This window comes from Harpia harpyja, chromosome 8 (assembly GCF_026419915.1).
Source record: "Harpia harpyja isolate bHarHar1 chromosome 8, bHarHar1 primary haplotype, whole genome shotgun sequence".
Taxonomy (NCBI): Eukaryota; Metazoa; Chordata; class Aves; order Accipitriformes; family Accipitridae; genus Harpia; species Harpia harpyja.
Genome location: NC_068947.1, coordinates 7,760,336 through 7,778,369, shown reverse-complemented (window position 1 = coordinate 7,778,369; position 18,034 = coordinate 7,760,336). Strand labels below are relative to the sequence as shown.

General features: G+C 35.0%; 1 protein-coding gene across 1 annotated transcript in view; it reads left to right on the top strand.

The window, feature by feature from the left end:
- CFAP47 (cilia and flagella associated protein 47) overlaps positions 1–18,034 on the top strand; it is a 364,054-nt gene that overhangs the window by 181,252 nt on the left and 164,768 nt on the right. Inside the window, 3 exon segments of the mRNA XM_052795043.1 lie at positions 155–351; positions 4,118–4,261; positions 5,427–5,600. Coding sequence (XP_052651003.1) covers positions 155–351; positions 4,118–4,261; positions 5,427–5,600 — 515 coding nt within the window.

Here is an 18,034-nt window from a genome sequence, read left to right as displayed (position 1 = left end):
TAACAGTCCTAAAACTCTATTTTGTTTTAAAGTGTTGCATGTACTGCTGGGGAGACTATCCTACAGTTTATTGGAACTCTCTCCAGATTCTGCTTATGAATTCAATGTTTCTGAAAAGCTTTACAGCATTGCAATTTTTTGGTTTTGCTTTTAGATAGAAGTGATGCAGTTGAGCTTCCTATAAAATTCATTCCTCAGTATGCTGGTCGCTACCACTGTCAGATTCTTCTGAAGTCCTCCTGCGATGTTCGTGTCTATAAGATTGAATGTGTAGTGAATACGGACCATGCTGAAGCAGAGCTTGAATTTCTAACTCCAGCTTACCAGGCAGTGATTCAGGATATTCCAATCGTAAGTTTACTTTACTACTAGAAACTAAACTAAGATTCAGGATTTTTAAAAACTGGACTCCGGATCAATACTGTTAAAATTTACAGTTGTAAAATGCGCAAAGCCTGTAAATACTGACTTGAGTATTATTACTCAAAGTCCATATTGGACATAATATAAAACTTGTTGGGAAAAATAGTTTCTGGCTGTTCTTAAAGTAAATTATTATTTTGATGGGCTTATTTCTAATGTTTCACTTCTGTCCTGACAATTGTTAATCTGTTATTTAATAATGTTATCACACTGAAAGTGAAAAAAGGAGTTGTTTAATCTAGGGAATAAATGTATTGTTTCTGAAAAAAAGGAGAGATGTTGAGAAGTAAAATAGAAGAACTAGATTATATACGATTTAAAAAATATGGCAAGCATAGGCAGTATGTCATATATAGTTTTATCATACCTATTTTGTTTATGAAACCCTTGACACATGAGAAGTAAGGCCAGGGAGTGAAGATGGAGTATAGGTTGGAACATCATCTCCCTTGGAAAATTATTGTTCAAATTTTAGAGAACTTTTCCAATTTAAAAGACAAAAAATATGAAAAAAATTATAGGAAAGGAGCTTAAGCTGTGAGAGAAAGGGTGAAGATTCTTTAAGAGATAAAAATAGTAAAATATTTCCTGAGATTTGAACTACACTTTGGTCTATGTACTTGATGTAACCTTTTGATATTAGAGCCACTGAAGAATACTGGTGAGTTAATTTATAGAAAAATTATTCTGAGATTTTGTAGACAAAAGAGTGGGGGCAGATTTAAACACGGAGACTTAATGTCCATGGAAAGAGCATACTGTGGATGCTCTGTGAAATACTGAAGGTAGACAAGAAGTAGTTCATTAGGAAAGAAAAAAAAAGTAAAGAAAATGAAAGGAAATCATATTACAGGGCTATATTCTCTTACACGTACGTTTTAAGATATTCATATATTATTTATTAAACATTGATTTATTGAATGTTACATTAGTTGAAAAATAGCTGTTATATAACACAGAAAGGTTAAGGTTTTTTCCACCTTCTTTAAATAGAGAGTTTCAAAACAGATTGGCTTTATTCTTTTGTGGGTTTTTTTGTGGTTTTTTTTCACTTCTGAGTGTTCCTAAGTATATGCTTTTAAATTTCATGCAGGAGTCATGCTTTTATACTTTTAAGTCCTACTTGTTTTCTTAGCAAGGAAATAAAAAGTACCCCAATTGGAGCATATTTTCTCTCTGTATGTATGTGTGTGTTTGTGAGAGAGGGAATGTGTATCTCTTAGTCTATCGGAAATGTTCCCATGCTTTTACGTTGTTAGTTAGCACTGTTATATTTGTCATTCAAATTACTGAACTTTGAAATACTCTTTGGAGGAAGAGAGATGCTCATAGAGAGTGAAACTGAGTTATGGGGTTGTTCAATCTGCTAAACTTAGTTTCTTCAACCTAATATTTGGTGTTCAAAGCACTTTTTACAGACACTAGCAAACTAACTGTCATCACATCTGTGTGGTAGGTGGAACACTTTATAAATGGAGCAAATAAAATGGTCAAGTGATTTGCTTAAAGCCACACAGTGAATTAGTGACAGAACCAGAATAAGAACCCACCTGAATCTGAAATCTGTGATTGTTTTTGATACAGGAGTTCAGGCTGAACATCTGAAGTTTCTGTAATTCTCACAACCATGAGATGAATGTAATTGTTCTATTAATCACTTTCAGCCTCTCCAAGTATAGGTCCTATACACGCAACCTTATTATGTGCCTTGGATTTAACTACCTACCATCCTGTGAAAAGATTCTAACTCCCTTAGCATTAGTTGGGTTTCTCATTGACTTAACAGGCTTCAGATAAGATTTCACATTAAGCAGAGATCCTGTAAGAATTAGATGATTAAATAATTAAAACTGTTTGTTAATGCATAAGTACAAGGGAGTAGAATTTAACAAATATTTTATTTTCATTTTCTAATGTTTGTGGTTGACCTTAATATCTTTCTTTAGAAGACATTTTTAGACAAATTCATGCTATATTAGAAGGATTCATTAAGGAAGAATTTCAAAGTGACCATGTTTGTCAACTACATTTCTCCAGCTGACAAGTTTTTTTGTTTGAGATTGAGAAGAAATACTTATGCTATGTATTGGTGTAATCATCACTAGTGTGAATAAAGGAAGCATCTGATACCAATGGCACTAGAAATCATTGAAAATAAAACAACTTAAGCCCCCAAATTTTCACTGTCCTCCTCTTTTCCTTCCCAAAGAACAATCATGGTGATGTGTTTCCTCTGTCCCCCTTTTAAAACAATATATTATCAAAAGGTGATGACTTGACAGTTTTAAAACTGGTCAAGCTGGTTTTCAAAAGAATAAAGTTTTTCCTGATATTTCGGAAAAAAAAAAAAAGAGAGCATAAAAATGGCCTTTTGTTGCCTTTTTTCCCCTTTCATTTTATCCTCTGCGTGAGGATACCAGTTAATTTTTTTCTTTCATGTTTTCTACCAGAGATGATGTAATTGTTGTTATTAGAGAATTGGAGACCACAGTGATGGAATTATTTTGAAAAAACAAGGCACTATACAAATCTCAACATTCCAAACAGGCATTTGTGCTCAACTACTAGGAAATTTCAATTATGAATTAAGCATTAATCATACATATTAATCAAACCTTAGATATATGATACTGCAGGTCTCGTGCCATGCCATGGGGTTAGCTCTGATGACCACAGGTGGTGTTTCTTAGTTTCTGAGACTGAGCGAGCTGAGCTTGAGAGACTTTCAAAGAAGGAAACAAAGATTGAAGTATCACCTACCTCTATTCCCCCAAATCCATTGTTTATCTCTGTCTATATACAATTTTCCATGGATGAAGAACATTATGTGTCAAAGGATTACTTCCTCTTTTCATAGATGAGATCAACCTTCTCTGTTTTGACAAGGAATGTATTAGCTCTTGAATGTCAGTTTATTTTCTTTTTCAGATGGATGTTAACCTTTTTGCAGACTGGATGTTTGGTCATCTGGTTCCTTCAAACAGTGGGAGGCTGAATAGCATTATTTTAGTTTTACTATTTTTATGCAGCCCCCAAGCATGTATTACAAAATATCTCACTTTCTACCATAATCAAGCAGTCTTGTGATACATCTGGGTGCAAGACAAACATGTTTCTTAAATAGGCTTTCATACTACTCAGGACAATCATTCTTTAAAATTGATTAGACTCTTGAGCCTGTAAATACTCCTTTGGAGATGGAGTCCTTAATTCATAAGCAAGACTGATCCTGTAATATAGTTAGTGGCCAAATGAGGCACTATATGCTAGTACACCACATCAGCACTTGAAAGAGGCACACTAAGATTTTCTACAGATGGAAAAGGGACAGAATTTTGGCAAGCATTAAACAGCATCATAAAGATACTTGCAAATGTTTATGATGATACTTATAAATTCCATCTTGACCATTAGCTATATCATGTACATATTCTTCTAATGAGTATTCCTGCTGACAATATTGCTACTGATAGTATTGATACCAGTACCTGTGGCTGCCAGGAATAAGGGATTTACTGTTAGCTTAATTCATTCTTAAAATACACTGTTTTATTCTCCCCAAAGGTGCTCTGAGCCAGTACTTTGGGAAAATGAGTACTGTGCTCTGGTTTGATGATAACTGCAAGTAATAGCTGAAATGCATGTTAAGGACTTTAAATGCATAATCTAATTTACTTCTTTACTTTTATTTCAGAGTAACATGTCCAGCCATGACTGGAAACTTGAAGCAATTTTGGAAGGACAGGGTTTTTACGGCCCTCCTCTAATAAATGTGGGTCTAGGTGAAACAGCTCTGTATCCTCTAATGTTCAAGCCTATTGCTGAGGGCATAACAATGGTAAGAGGGAAATTAGTTTCAATATTTGAAAAGGATGCTTCTGTCCATAAAATTTACATCGGTGTCCAAATTACAAAAGTGCTTAAGCAGTTACTAATATTAAGCATCTGCTTGAGAGTCAGAAATTGAAAGATTGCCTACCAGCGGAAGTAAAAAACAAAGGAACTAATTTTGCAAAGCTTAAGATTAGGCATGATAGATTTCCCCACCATCCTTTATTATCTCTTCCTTTATTTGCTCTTCTATCAAACCCTCCATTTTAATGAAACAACCAGTTACTCTATAGACATTCTGAACTTTGAGCATAAAAATGTACATTGTGTTAGTCTAAATTTAAATACATATATTAAAATGTATTTAATTACTTAAGTAGTAAAGTAGTAACGTTGAGTATTTCTCATTACATGCATACATCACAAATGAACTTGTGATGGGTACTTTGTTTCATAAAATAATTTCTGTTACATGTTAAGCCACTGCTTAGAAGCTGCTTTTGTCATCAGAGTAATCACTATTCTGAATGCTAAAATGAAGAGCAGAGCAAAGGCTATGACACCTTTAGCAAGAAGCGGTATATGTATTTTTGCCTCTATACAAGCTGAGAGATTTTGACTGCAGGTTGCTATTCAAATGTGTGAATTGCCAAAGACAAAAAAAAAAAAAAAAGTTCTGTGAAACATTAGTAATCCTTCTGCATGCATTACCAACCAAATATAATGTAGTTTAAGAATCCAGTACTATAAAAGCCAAAAGCGCTGAATCCTTTGATGACAAATAATTATGAAGAACATTTTAGTTGAAGGACAGATGGAAATGATTGAGCAAAGTTATATTTTATGTGAGGAATAGAGGTGCATGAGAACATATTTTCTTGGATATTTGTTTTCCAGAAAGAAGACTAGAAGTACAAAATCTAGATATATGAAGGCTTTATTTTGTTAAATTTCATAATTTAGAAAAATTAAAAATAAAAGCTATTGTTTCTTTAGTTTTCTTCTCTGTTTAACAGCAGAGTTTACTTAAGAGCTAGAAAAGTCAGTAGGAACACTTACTTGTAAGCATGTTTTGTTGCCTGGATTTAAGATTAATAAACTAACGGAGTTGGTTTGGCAGCCGAAGGGGACTTTTACAGTGCTGAAACTTTTTTCTTTTTTCTTTGTCATAGGGAAGGCTTATTCTGCGAAATGATACAGCTGGCACTGAAAACTTCTTTAGCCTTAAGGGAATAGGGAAGAAACCTCTGGCACAGGATTGTATTGTGATAGATTGCCAAGTGAGCAAGGTGACTCAAAAAATTTTATGGGTGCCCAATTATACCAAGAAGAAGTTAACGTACAAGGTAAATTTTTGCAATAATGTGACAACTATTTTTCTATCCAAGGGCCTACAGATTATGTATTACAATAGGAAACATTATTGTAATTGCAGATATACTGTTAAAATTCATGTATCCATGAGAAATTATATCTAACTATAGTTTATAGCTTATGGATATGTTTATAGTCAGGAAATCTGTGAGATGGTGTATGATTTTGCTGTATGTTCCATGGAAAAAGATTTCTTAGTTTTTTAGTCTGGTTGCTAAGGGGACAACACTTCTACAGTTGCACTCTGTTCATTTGCTAGTCTTTCCTCCCTTCCTCCTCCAGTGCTTTGAAACCAGTGGCCAACTCCATCAGTTTTGAAATCAGAGAAGGGGCTTGAGAATTGCAGGGTTCCTAAAATCTTCATAAAGCATTGGAATATTACAGGAAAAGGACAAAAATTATTATCCTACTGAGGGAAAGATTGCTGCATGAGCTCACTATATATCTGTTTCTAATGGCCTAATGGCCTGGCCAGTCAGTGCTTGCATATCTTGGAACAAATTATAGCAGTTAGTGTCTTCTGCCCAGCTGTTGTTTCAGGGATGTTGGATGGAGTTGGGAATACTTTGCGTGTTTGCTGATAGGAAAGAAAATTCAGAGGAAATAACAAACTGGAGTTGTTGAAGGGCAGTGGGTCACTGGGAAGATGGGGTAGGAGGTGCTGAGGTAGTTGTGATTTCAGTGGAGGGTTATAAGATATAAATTCTTAGAAAATACAGTTTTGTTAGTTTCCCTGCTCAAGAAGATCTTTTTACTATTAAATATAATCCTTATTATTGTTCACTGGTTTAGTTAAATATATTTTACAACTGTATTTACACAAACACATTTTCCTAATTAAAAACACTGTTGTATTACTGTAACTGCATGGTTTTCCTACCATTTGTCTTGTCTGCATGTTTAATTTGAAAGTGATAAAAGTATTTCAGTAGTATTCCTCACCTTCCTTATCCATGTATACGACCCCATGTCATATGCCAACAGAGGCAGAGTGTACATAAGGGCAAAAAAGATGACTATTTTTCTTCTCAGCTGCAGACAAGGTTCCTGAGCAAGAATATCTTGGACCTTGCTCAGCAAAAGCCATCCTTGTGACTGTATTATGGCATTTAAATCTAGAGTAGGTAGCATCTAGATACTTTGGCTGTATACTATTTGCTAGGAGGGCTCAATCTATGAAAATGATGCAGGAGAGCATGCTCTAAAAATGTGAGCATATGTAAATATATATTTTTGAACTGAGGGGTTTGGGTGTCGGGGGTTTTTTTGTAAATTTTTTGGGGGGGGGAAGGAGGGAAAAGGGGAGAATGTAGATTCTAGAAGATAAAATCTGACTAGTTAACTAGTGTGGACTTGTGAAATGAGTGATTTTTTGTTCTCTGCCTTGGTGCCAGTAGCACCAAATGCTGCTTTACTCAAAATGCCAGGTATTGGTAGAGAGTGGCCCCACCTTCTTTTATAAAGAGAGATCATGTATATACCAACAGCAGTCTTCTATTGGTTAATGGGAATTCATGGCAATGTGAAATCCTTCCTTAAACTCTTGCTAGTCTCCAATTATTCACTATTATAGGAGGATTTACAATTAATAAACTTTGTATATTATTAAAAGGTCCAGCTTCATGTTGCTATTTTTTGACTCATTATTAACCCCTCCAAACAAATTAGGAAATGTATTTTTGGGGCGTCACCAGCTTTGACATTTTTCTTTTCAACAGTCTTAGCTTTTTAGATGTGAATGCATTTACATTTCTAATATGTTTGTACTTTTATTTCTGAAAGAAGTTAATGTTTTTGAAAGTTGATAACAGAAGTATTTCTTCTGCTTTCCCATTTCAATATTTTTTTGTGCCAATGAAAGCAAAAGACACTGAAATATCAAACTTCAAAATGCATACATTAAAATTATTCTTGGTATGTCTTTTTCAGAAACATTGTGTTAAATGGATTTATGACAGTTGTAACTATTCCAGGGTCAGCTGGGTCTGATTGAACTTTGACCTCCTTGAGGGTGTTCTCTGGGTACCAAAATCTGGTTTTTGAGTGGGTTTTTCTTCTGCTTGGTTGGTTTTGTGGTGGTTTGTTTTGCCTTTTTTTTTTTTTCTGTCTCTCGGAAGTACCGCTTGACAGTCCAACCATGTGTGCTCTTTTTGCTCTGGGACTTTTGGGAAAGAAGTAGTAAGGCCAGCTCTTTCATGCCTGTATGCATGTAATAAATTAATCACTGTGAATAATGCATTTTCTGTATGCTAGGTTTTTACCCAGAAGCCATTGCAGAACAGTTGTTGAAGCATGGTGGGCTGGAATTGTTGGAAAAGCCATGATTACAAAATCTACCAGTGTCTGGAAACTGTCTCCTCAACAAAGCAAACAATATAAATCACTTCCAGCACTCTCCAGCAGATGTCATGTAGTGTCTTGTGCTATTGTAGTGAGTGAAGATCATTTGCTTGCTTTTAATTCCCAGAGGGTTAGTCTGTAAATTAGAATTTAATCAGTAAATCCAGGACATGATCACCATTATCTGCAGTTATTAGGAGAAAGGGGAAAACCTCCTCTAAGAGGGAACTGTGACCAACAGCCTTGTTAGAAATGCAAAATAAACTTTCTTTATTCAGAAGTGTATAGCACAAAGGGCAACAGGAAAAAGAAGTGATACTAATTTTGTTGTTGTTGTTCATTCCATGCTGCCTGATCACTGTAATTTCTGGATAGTGTGTTGTGAATCAGAGCACAACAGACTGTGATTTTGTCTTTGTCATGGTTTCCCTTGGGGGCAGTTGCTGACAGCCCAATAACTCCTCCTTTTTAGTCCAGCATCTCTGAAATTTTACCGTATTGTCCTTTAGCTAAGTTGATGACTAGGTAGAGGAAATCTTGTCAGCTTTGGTGGAGACAGAAAAAAGATAATTCAAGAAGTAATAGTTTTAGAAATGTTTTTGACAGGACCTTTTGTAATTTTGTTGGCTAGTAAATACCTTCATTATTGAATTAGTTGGTTGATTTACCCCGTACATCCTCCATTGATGGAGTGTATTGACTATACAAGGCAACTTCTTATAGATAAACTGGGACATACGTGATATTTTTAAAAAATGTGAAGTATTTCATTTACTGAAATAAAGCTCAACCTATATCATGAATGGTATAAGATGTGCCAGTAGCTGATGAGCATAATAATTTACAGGCATGTCTATAAACAATTTACTGCACAATGAATACCTAGCAATAAGTAATTCAGCTGAATTAATACTTGGGTAATTTTGCCTTTGAGGTGTAAATTTAGCTTCGCTATTCCATTTTAATAACTGAATATATTAAACTATAAACTTAATAAAAACTCATTTCATTAAAAAATTAATTACACTGTATATATGTTACTCTGTTTCTCAGTATTCACCGTATTTATCTAATAGCCTCAACCAAAATAAGGGTACTACTGCAAAAGTGACTATTTAAAATGAAAGTTAAGTCTGGGAGGAGAAAGAGGGAAATAATTCCTCTCCCCTCTGCATCATGCTTTTCCCATTTCAAACATATATAGAGTGTTCATGTCTGGAGCAACAATAATTTTTGTACGTGTGGTTTGTTTGTCTGTGCAACCATTAGCATGTATCAAGAGAGTTGGGGAGGGAAGTACCTTTGGAATTCAGTGGAGGTCATGTGCATGACTCCACCAGTCTACCTTTAAAAATGCTAAGCAAAACACTTTCAGTGCCCAGAAAGCTTTCCATGATTAAAAAGACAATTTCCATAAATTCCCTTGAAAAATGTGAACATTTTTATGAACTATTTTCTACTGATTGATGCGTAAACCTTAGGGAAATACTGCCACTATGCTCTTCATGGCTGGTTCTAGGGGATATTACAACAAATAGTCTTTCTTGTGATTAACTTACTCCTGGGTCAGAAAAAACGTCACAACAGAATTCATAAAGAATGTGTGCACATATAACATCAGCCAGAAAGCACATCCTTCTCTGATGCTGAATTAATGTAAGGTTAGTGACTGCAATGTAAGTGGATTTTAGTGGCTGTAAAATTAGATTCAAATCATCCTACAAGAGTAGGAAGCATAAAGTATTTCTATAAAAACCCAATCTGTCAGTCTCATGACAAAATTTTTTATGCCATTTTCTTTTGGTTTTTATATAAAACTCGGTCTGCTAGATATAAATAATTGTCTCGTGTGTTGATGGTTGCTTCTAACGACACCTTTGATAGTAACTTTAGCCATAAAGGTGCCTAATTCTTTCAAGGCTCGGTTTTGCAGTAAAAATATAAAACTGTGTAACTTTCAAAATAGATGTCATTAAAGTAAACTCGCCAGAGGAATCCCAAGGCTCAGTTAAATTACCTTTCAGGTATTAGGTTATACAAACTGTTAGTAATTTCTAAAAGTATTGTAGAATAAATACATAATAAAAAAATATGAAATCCCCTGTTCTTCAGTGCATTTCTCTCTCTATAAATCCATTTCAGATCTTTACAATTTCAATGAAAGGATGACATAAAGGTTGGGTATTTGTAACAAATGTCTCAAAATAATAAAATTGTACACTGTAAACCTTTAATAAGGGGCTTCCCTGTTCAGGCTAAGTCTTGCTTGGTAATGCATGTGAGATTTCCTGAGAATAAATTCCATGCAACTCTAGTAACCTGATTGCTGAAGGTCCTATACCCTCATCAAGTTTGTATTCTTTAACCACGAGTAAATCTGTGTATTCCATAATCTTTCTAATTTTAGCTGTCCTTCCAATTTCAATCCTTTTATCTTCCACCTTGCCTACCAGAACTTCTGTAACAGGCTTCACTACAGAAAAAGCATTCTTCATAGCAATAATGAAATGTACAAAGGCCTACAGAATGTAAGAATAACTGTAGTTGTTGGCAGGGTTTTTTTTGTGATTACTAGTTATGAAATTGTTTGAGCAAGTAAGGGTATAGTAAGGTCTTAGGTCTGATTTGTTTCTTGAGCTAGGTTAGTGGTCTTGACAGGTGGCCTGGCTGGGTTACAAATCTGGATTATGTAGCACTCTTCATTATGTAGAACTCCGGATGGCAGCTGAACAGGCAGGAATTATTTGGGGAGTATACTCAGTGCAATGGAAAGATGTTTTATTTCAGTGTTGTAACTTGCTGGTGGCAAAATAAAAGCGATTGCAAGAATTAAATGAATTCCTAATAACTCAGGAACTTGCAAGGTATGCACTGAAAGGAGGATGAGGGAAAGTAATGGGGGCTTCTTTTGAAACATCTGTCATTCTTGACAGTATTGAAAAAAATCTGGTTATCAGATTGATCAGTGAATCTCACAGACCCAGTTCTGGCCTAGTGTCAAGCAGCATTAACTTTTTAATAAGTAAACCCTGTCAATATTGTTAAACAGACCCGAGAAACAATTTTCAAATGGAAACCTTGAACGTATTACTGCCTAACTTTGTTATACAAAGAGATAGTGGAATTTAAGTATATTTGATTAAGTTATGTACCTCTGTTCACCACCTTGGCTTGAAGTGTCAGCTGACATTTTTGAAGTTATGCTTATTTGGTTATTCATCTCTGGAAAAGATTTTTTTACAATGATTTTGAATATTGGCTTTCTATTCCTATTCATCTTAAATAGCCATATTACAGTTCTGCAGAATGAGTTTTCAAACCTATGACTGATAAATTAGTTTAAAATTGTAACATTTTCTAAATCTGCTCCATTTATACATTTTGGCTGTGTGTAAATAATGACTTGAGGTGTAAGACAATGGAGAATGCTATCATTTAAAAATTAAAACCTTGGAGATGGATTGATTTGAGCAAATTTTCTGCAGGGTCACAATGATAACTTTAATAATAATTTACATTTTGGCTTCACTGTGGTATTCTACAATTCTTATTTTCTGAGTGATAGTGAAAGGATGTAACATATGCTGTGTGGGTTTGGGGAAATTTGTGGTTACTGAAAGCCAGCATTTCTTCACTGAATTAATTGTAGCGATTGCATGATAAATATTACGGCAACTTGAACAGCTTTGCTCTTTCTTTATTATGTCACACATTGTCTTTCCAACAAAATCTATGCAAATAAAGCATCTAATTTTGTTATGAATTTGAAGGACTGATGGTGGTATGTGCATCCAGGCTTTAATAGAGAAATTTTATTGGAAGTTCTATCCATTTCAGGTTATTGTATTAGTTCTTCATTAGATTTTTTTGAGAATGAGTGGTACCAAAGTATTTTATTAGATATCAATGCAGTTTTACATTGCATGACAAGATAATTAACTTTATTTTCTTGTGAAATCTTAAAAAGAAGTAGTGAAAGACAATTTATTTTAATAGTCTATCAAACTCCTTTTTTTCTTGTATTTTCTTAATTAAATTGTACTATGTGATGGAGCTTGGGCTTATACTTTCTTCTAAAGTACTTAATAAACATTTTAAAAATTATATATTAATTATTTACTATTTATATGTTACATATAAAGGGATAAACATCAAAGTGGGAGTTTTTATTTTCCTAGCTCACTTATACAGTTAAAAAATATTTCACACATTAGGTTACCTGGTGTATTTTCTAATGGTTATGCCCAGGAATGTTAGAAAGGTGTTCAAGAATGGAATAACTACCAGTAGGAAAGTTTTTACAAGACAGCATTAATATTGATATGATTGGGTTTTTGGCAATAGGGTACTTACAAAGATTGTAATGAGAATCAGCAATGTTACATCGATTACAGGTGCTTTAAATTGGTCAATGTTTTAAGAAACTGCAGTTATTCATGCCTGATAAATTCTGTGTGTGCCTCCGCATGTGTGTGTAGATCCACCTATTTCTATCCGTGTAAATACTGTGTGTATGTATATATCTGTGCAACCCCACCCTTGATGTGAGTCCGTCTGAGAGGAGCTTAATTTTTTTGTATTGGATGGGTATGGAACACAAGATTTCCTTTGTCCTGTGCCATGGTTATCATCAGAACACTTCTGCCCAAAACATTTCCAGCTAATGTACTCTGTGTGCACCAATGTTATTGTTACATACAAGTTCTTACTCTTTTCTAGTGTAGAATCATCCCTAAATTCTACAGTTTCACTATTTTTATCTTGGTATACTCATATCTATTGGGATACTTTTGAGGCAAGATTTTTGTCTTTCAGGTTTTCTTGGATCATTCCTAAATTACAAACAGTTCTTTGATTGCAAGACTTCTTTCCCTAAATTCCAGTTAATCTATCTGTAATTGTTCATCATTCCCTCCTTGCAAATTAGAACAAATGTTAATGGACTGCCTCTCCCGCTAACCAATAAAAGTAATTCCATATCTCGACTCATTTTGGATAGCTTGTAAATCTGAAGATTTTTTGTGGGTAGAAGAGCCCCTATTTAGGCCCTATTTTCTTAATTCAAAATTTATTTGCCTAACAATAATGACCCATAATAGATTTTGATAGGCACATTCAGGTACCTTTGGGAACATGGTTCTGCCGATTATTGTAGGATGTAAGATTATATAACACTACATCTAAGACTAAAGTTGTGTCATATTCTTACATGCAGTCCTCATAAAAATGTATTCTGATAAGAAATAGCTATCTCTAATATTTAGAAGGAAGTTGACTTAAAGCTCACTGAATATATATTCTTCCATTGCTTCACTCCAAGCTTTCCTCTACACTTAGGAAATCTTTACAAGAAGTTGTTCTTACCAAAATCTGAAATTTCTGGACTTTTTCCTATGCGTACTTTCACATTTCCATCTTTTTCACTTTCTGAGTGTTCCTGGATGTGTTGTTATTATATTAATATATGTGTGATATATCTACAGTTAAGCAGACAAGCATTACACAACATTATGCCATATTGGAACCTCAAACGTCTGTGAACACTTCCCATTAAATAAGATTCTTGGTATGAATTCTGATATTAATATAAATTGCCTTGTGTGCATGTGTAAGTGTGGGCATGCACATTTAGTATCCATTTGCCATCTGAGATTGATCATTTAATTAGTCTCAGTAACAGAGTTGGTAAATCACATGGCCATCAAACCAAGACAAGGTTCAATGTAAAGAAGACATAAAAAGTAACTAGCAAGTGATGTCTGTTACAACCATAGACCTTGTCAAGATGTTAGAGGTAGGAGATAATATTGTTGTGACCACTGTTTGGAGACTGGAGCAGCATGGAGAATACTAGTGAGTTTAATGACTGCAGTAGGAAAGGTGACAGAAGACTGAGGGCAGCATCAGTTGTGTACAATTTTTAACATGGATTTATAATGGCCAGAGAAATAATGAAATGACTATTTCTTGGGTGCACTTTAGAACCCTACTCTAACATTCATTATAGGCTGCATCTGATCCCAAAAGGTTTTAGAACGTGAACATGAATGAAAGAAAAAGACATAAACATTTTTCACAATGGGGGTCACAGATGTAATAGTGTAGGAATCCTTTTTGTGGCTGCCTAAGCAACTCATCTTGCATTTCCAGTCATTTAAAGAGAGTCCAGTGTGATGTTACAGGAACAGCGAGTGTTAACTGGCCATTAGTGCTTTCCCCTGAGAGTAACTCCCACAAGATCAGTTTACGGCAGAATCTTCTTGACTTCCAAAAGCGATAGGAATTGTGATACCCGAAAGTTCTTACTGTGATCCTAAGCCCATTCCTACTTTTACTCCAGAAAGTACTTGAGTGAGACTTTAGTCTGTCCATTAGTTTTTATTTACACTGGATTCTAGCAGCAGAAGACAATGGAGTGAACATCAATTTGTTAAAGTTGTTTCCTTTTAAGCTGAACTATATCTCACTAGAGCTAGAAAACAGGCAGAGTAGTTCCAGTATTTTTGCTATTTTGGCCTATTTTCTTAAAAATGCATTTTTGTCAAGATCTGCCTCATTGTGGAAACACAATTCAATATATAGCAGTTAAGCAGGAGAAGGGTGAGGAAGTAGTGGCAATGACGGCATAAGCCTTCGGTGTGTATTAGAAGCTGGAGTACATCAGGATGTTCAGTCAGGGAAAGTCAAAGGGGAGAATGATACAAAAGCAATGCGTGAGCAGTGATGGGGGGTTGTTGCATGTTTGGGCTTGTGAATTTGGCAAAATTATGAACAGAACTATGGCTTTATCGTTTGGCACAAAGGTTTAGATAGTAATGTAGATTAGTTGATTCGGCATCAAGTTATATTAATGCTTAAATTAATACAGAAACAGGCATTCAGTTTTAAGGTTGCTCAGCTGAAACTCGAGATCATAAGGGAAGCCTTCAGTACTCTGTTGTGTTTCATACCCATGTCTTGTAATCTTTTGTTAGTACTAATTGCTTTACAGCATAAATAGTATTTGTGAAACTACATGTATAACTAGAAAAAATGTTAAATACAGTACTGCTGATAGACGTTTTATTTCTGAATTCATTGGGTAGTTTGTAATTTCAGATGTGCAAGTTTTTATATTTTAATTTCCTATTTCGTGTTTTGTGAAAACAGAGATAGAAAGAATTCCAACTCTTTGGCTCAGATTGCATAACTTAAAACAGTCTTTTTACAATCTTCCTAACACCTTAAAGAACTAAGGAAAGCTGTTTGTGTCCTTGCTGGAGAGGATGGGAGGAGAGTAGTGTGCACTGTAGCTTACCCTGCAGTCCCAGTTCTCTGATCATTTAGACTTGGGGCATTTTGAAGCATACCACGGCTGTCTTTCTACCCTTGAAGGGAAAACTGTGTGAACTGGCAATGTGCACTCAGATTTCACCTTGGCGTGCAGCTGTGAAGCAGTACATAGGATGTGCATCTGGGTGAGGACAATAGGGTACACCTTCTTATGAGAACTTTAGGAAGGGTTTGGGAAATGTGATTGCAGAAGGCAGAAAAGCTATTTAGAATTTTAAAATCTGGGATTGGGCTGTAGCAAATTAGAAGCATATCTATTTATGGAGTAGTATGATTATAACTAAATTAGTAGAAACTCTGTTGAACCAAAGCACTAGCAGGAATACTAAATTTTAGACACAAGGGGGGAAAAAACACTCTCAGATGGAAAAAAGAGGGGTTTTTTTGAAGTTCAATTACTGTTCAGATATTGTGGGCACAGTGGAAAAGCCATGGAAAGAAAGGAGGAGAATTAGATGTTCATAAAGAGCAAAATCAGTTGACAAATTTTAGCAAACATTTCAAGCAGCATTAAATGATTTTCAGAGTTCGAAGTGTGAAAAGATTAAATAGATCAAATGAATGACAAATTATGAAGAAAGAGCTCATGCACAGAGGTAAGGAGTTAACTAGAGCTATATCAAGGTAAAAAGTCTACCTCTGTGTTTACGACAGGATTCCATTCTCTATAAGTTAGTGGTGAACTCATTTACTATCAAGGGAGCAGTGGAGATGCACAACTATTTACAATGAAAAACTGCATAATTTTTCATGGGAAAATACTATGCATTTAGAAAGCTAATGTCTGTAAACTAGCTTCTGATATCTGGTACCTAACTTCCAGAAATTTTTCATGAAAGTGGGGGAATTTAAAACAGCCAAGTTAAATGCTTTACTATAGTCAAGCATAATTTTTGAATTTTTCAAAATATGTACTTCAGTTATTTTAAAGTAGTCAGAAGAGAAATCAGAAATCTGCAGATCTATAATTCCAGCATGATTTCTGCAGAATGTATGTAAAGATGAATCTTGCTTTCATTAAGGATTAGAGTGGTAATGGAAGAAAAAAAGACCTTAAAAGTAAGCAGAGCTTTTAAATTAATATCAACAGTATCATTTTTATACCTGTCATATATGCACATAATACTTAATAAAAATTTGCACACAAGCTCATGCATATGATTCTAGATTGTTAAAAGCAAGGGTATTTCTGGCTCTGGGAAGTCTTTTGAACCAGAGGATTTATGTGATTAAATTCATACTATGAAAGAGCAACACCTTCAGTGCCTTTCGAAGCTTTCATAAATAGGGATAAAAGAGGTGACAAAGTTCTGAGCTTCTGGCTGCTTTCTTTTAGACACTTCTTGCCTTGAAATCCACAGATTTAGACAGCCATCTGGGTTCTCTGTCTAGCTGGAGAAAGTAGGCACCCAGCAACAGAACTCTAAAAGATGTAGCAAAAGGAATGGAGAATCATATAACCAGGCCAGTGGTAAAATAATAAGACATATTTTCTCTGTGGATGTTTAGTTAATCTCTTCAATCTGAGCAGATTAGGGCCAAGGGGTTTGTTCCAAGGTCTACAGGTCTGGCCACTGCCCTAAACTCCTAGTTATTTAGTAAAAACTGTTGCTATAAGTGTCTTTGTGGTCTTACAGATGGGATCAGCGTGACTTCAGATATCCATGAAAAATTGCCTAATTTGGCAACTGATGGAGTCCAGTCATAAAGTATGCACAGCAAAGCTATCCACTGTCAAAGAAAAAAATGTTTCTGGCTCTATCCAGGAGTGAAAATCTGAAGATCTTTCCTAGCAAAATATTAGCTTCCTTTACAGGCATAAGTTACAGCTCAGTGGAGAAAAGAATTGTGTACCTTTCAGAAGCAGATGCCCCATTTTAATTTTTTTTTTTTAAGCTAGGCAAATTTGAGAACTATTAATTTCTGGTGGTTCTGACCAGTAAAAAATTCATAAGGGGTGGTGACAAGAAGTTATGATTGTCTTTCCATTGTCCATCTCTCATCCCATCCCTATTGAACAAAAAAGTGACAAAAGGAAGAAGAACCCTCCTCAAGAGACAGTGTAGTTATATATATGTATATATATTTGTAAATATAAGTATGTGTGTGTGTATACTTTATGCAAGCAGAAAATGGACTCACTTGATTAGCACTTAGTAGAAATATGATACTAGAAGGGACCACAAGCCTCAGTAGGTCTCTACCCTCTAGAATTGCAGGCAGTCACGTTGTAAATATCTAGTTTAGATAGACTCACAGAACATCTAATCTGTGGGACTCTTACACCATGAAAGACAACATCTTTCTCAGCTCTACAACAAAATATGGGACCTGCAAAAAAAGATAACTGTAATGTGTTATTGGAAAAGTGCGGGAGAGTTTGAGATCACCGGTCTTTGAACACTGAAACAGCAGTGCATTTGTTAAGTAAACATCCCAGATGATTCTGGAAAGTCAGTCATGTCCAACACTAAGAAAAGAACAAAGCAAAAACCCCAGCAATCTTATCAGTCTGATGCAGGGGAGGGAAGGCAGAATTCCTTCCTGTCTGTTGATATGGGCACCTGGATTCAAACGCTGAAACAGTGGCTGTGTATGTACTAACGCGACTTCATTGTTTATACTCAACTTTTTCCTGTTTGGTTATACAATCACTTCCTTAAGGTTAACAACTTCATTTTAAAATCATTTAGCTTCTGCTAATTCACTACTCTATTTGGAAAAGTATCCAAAA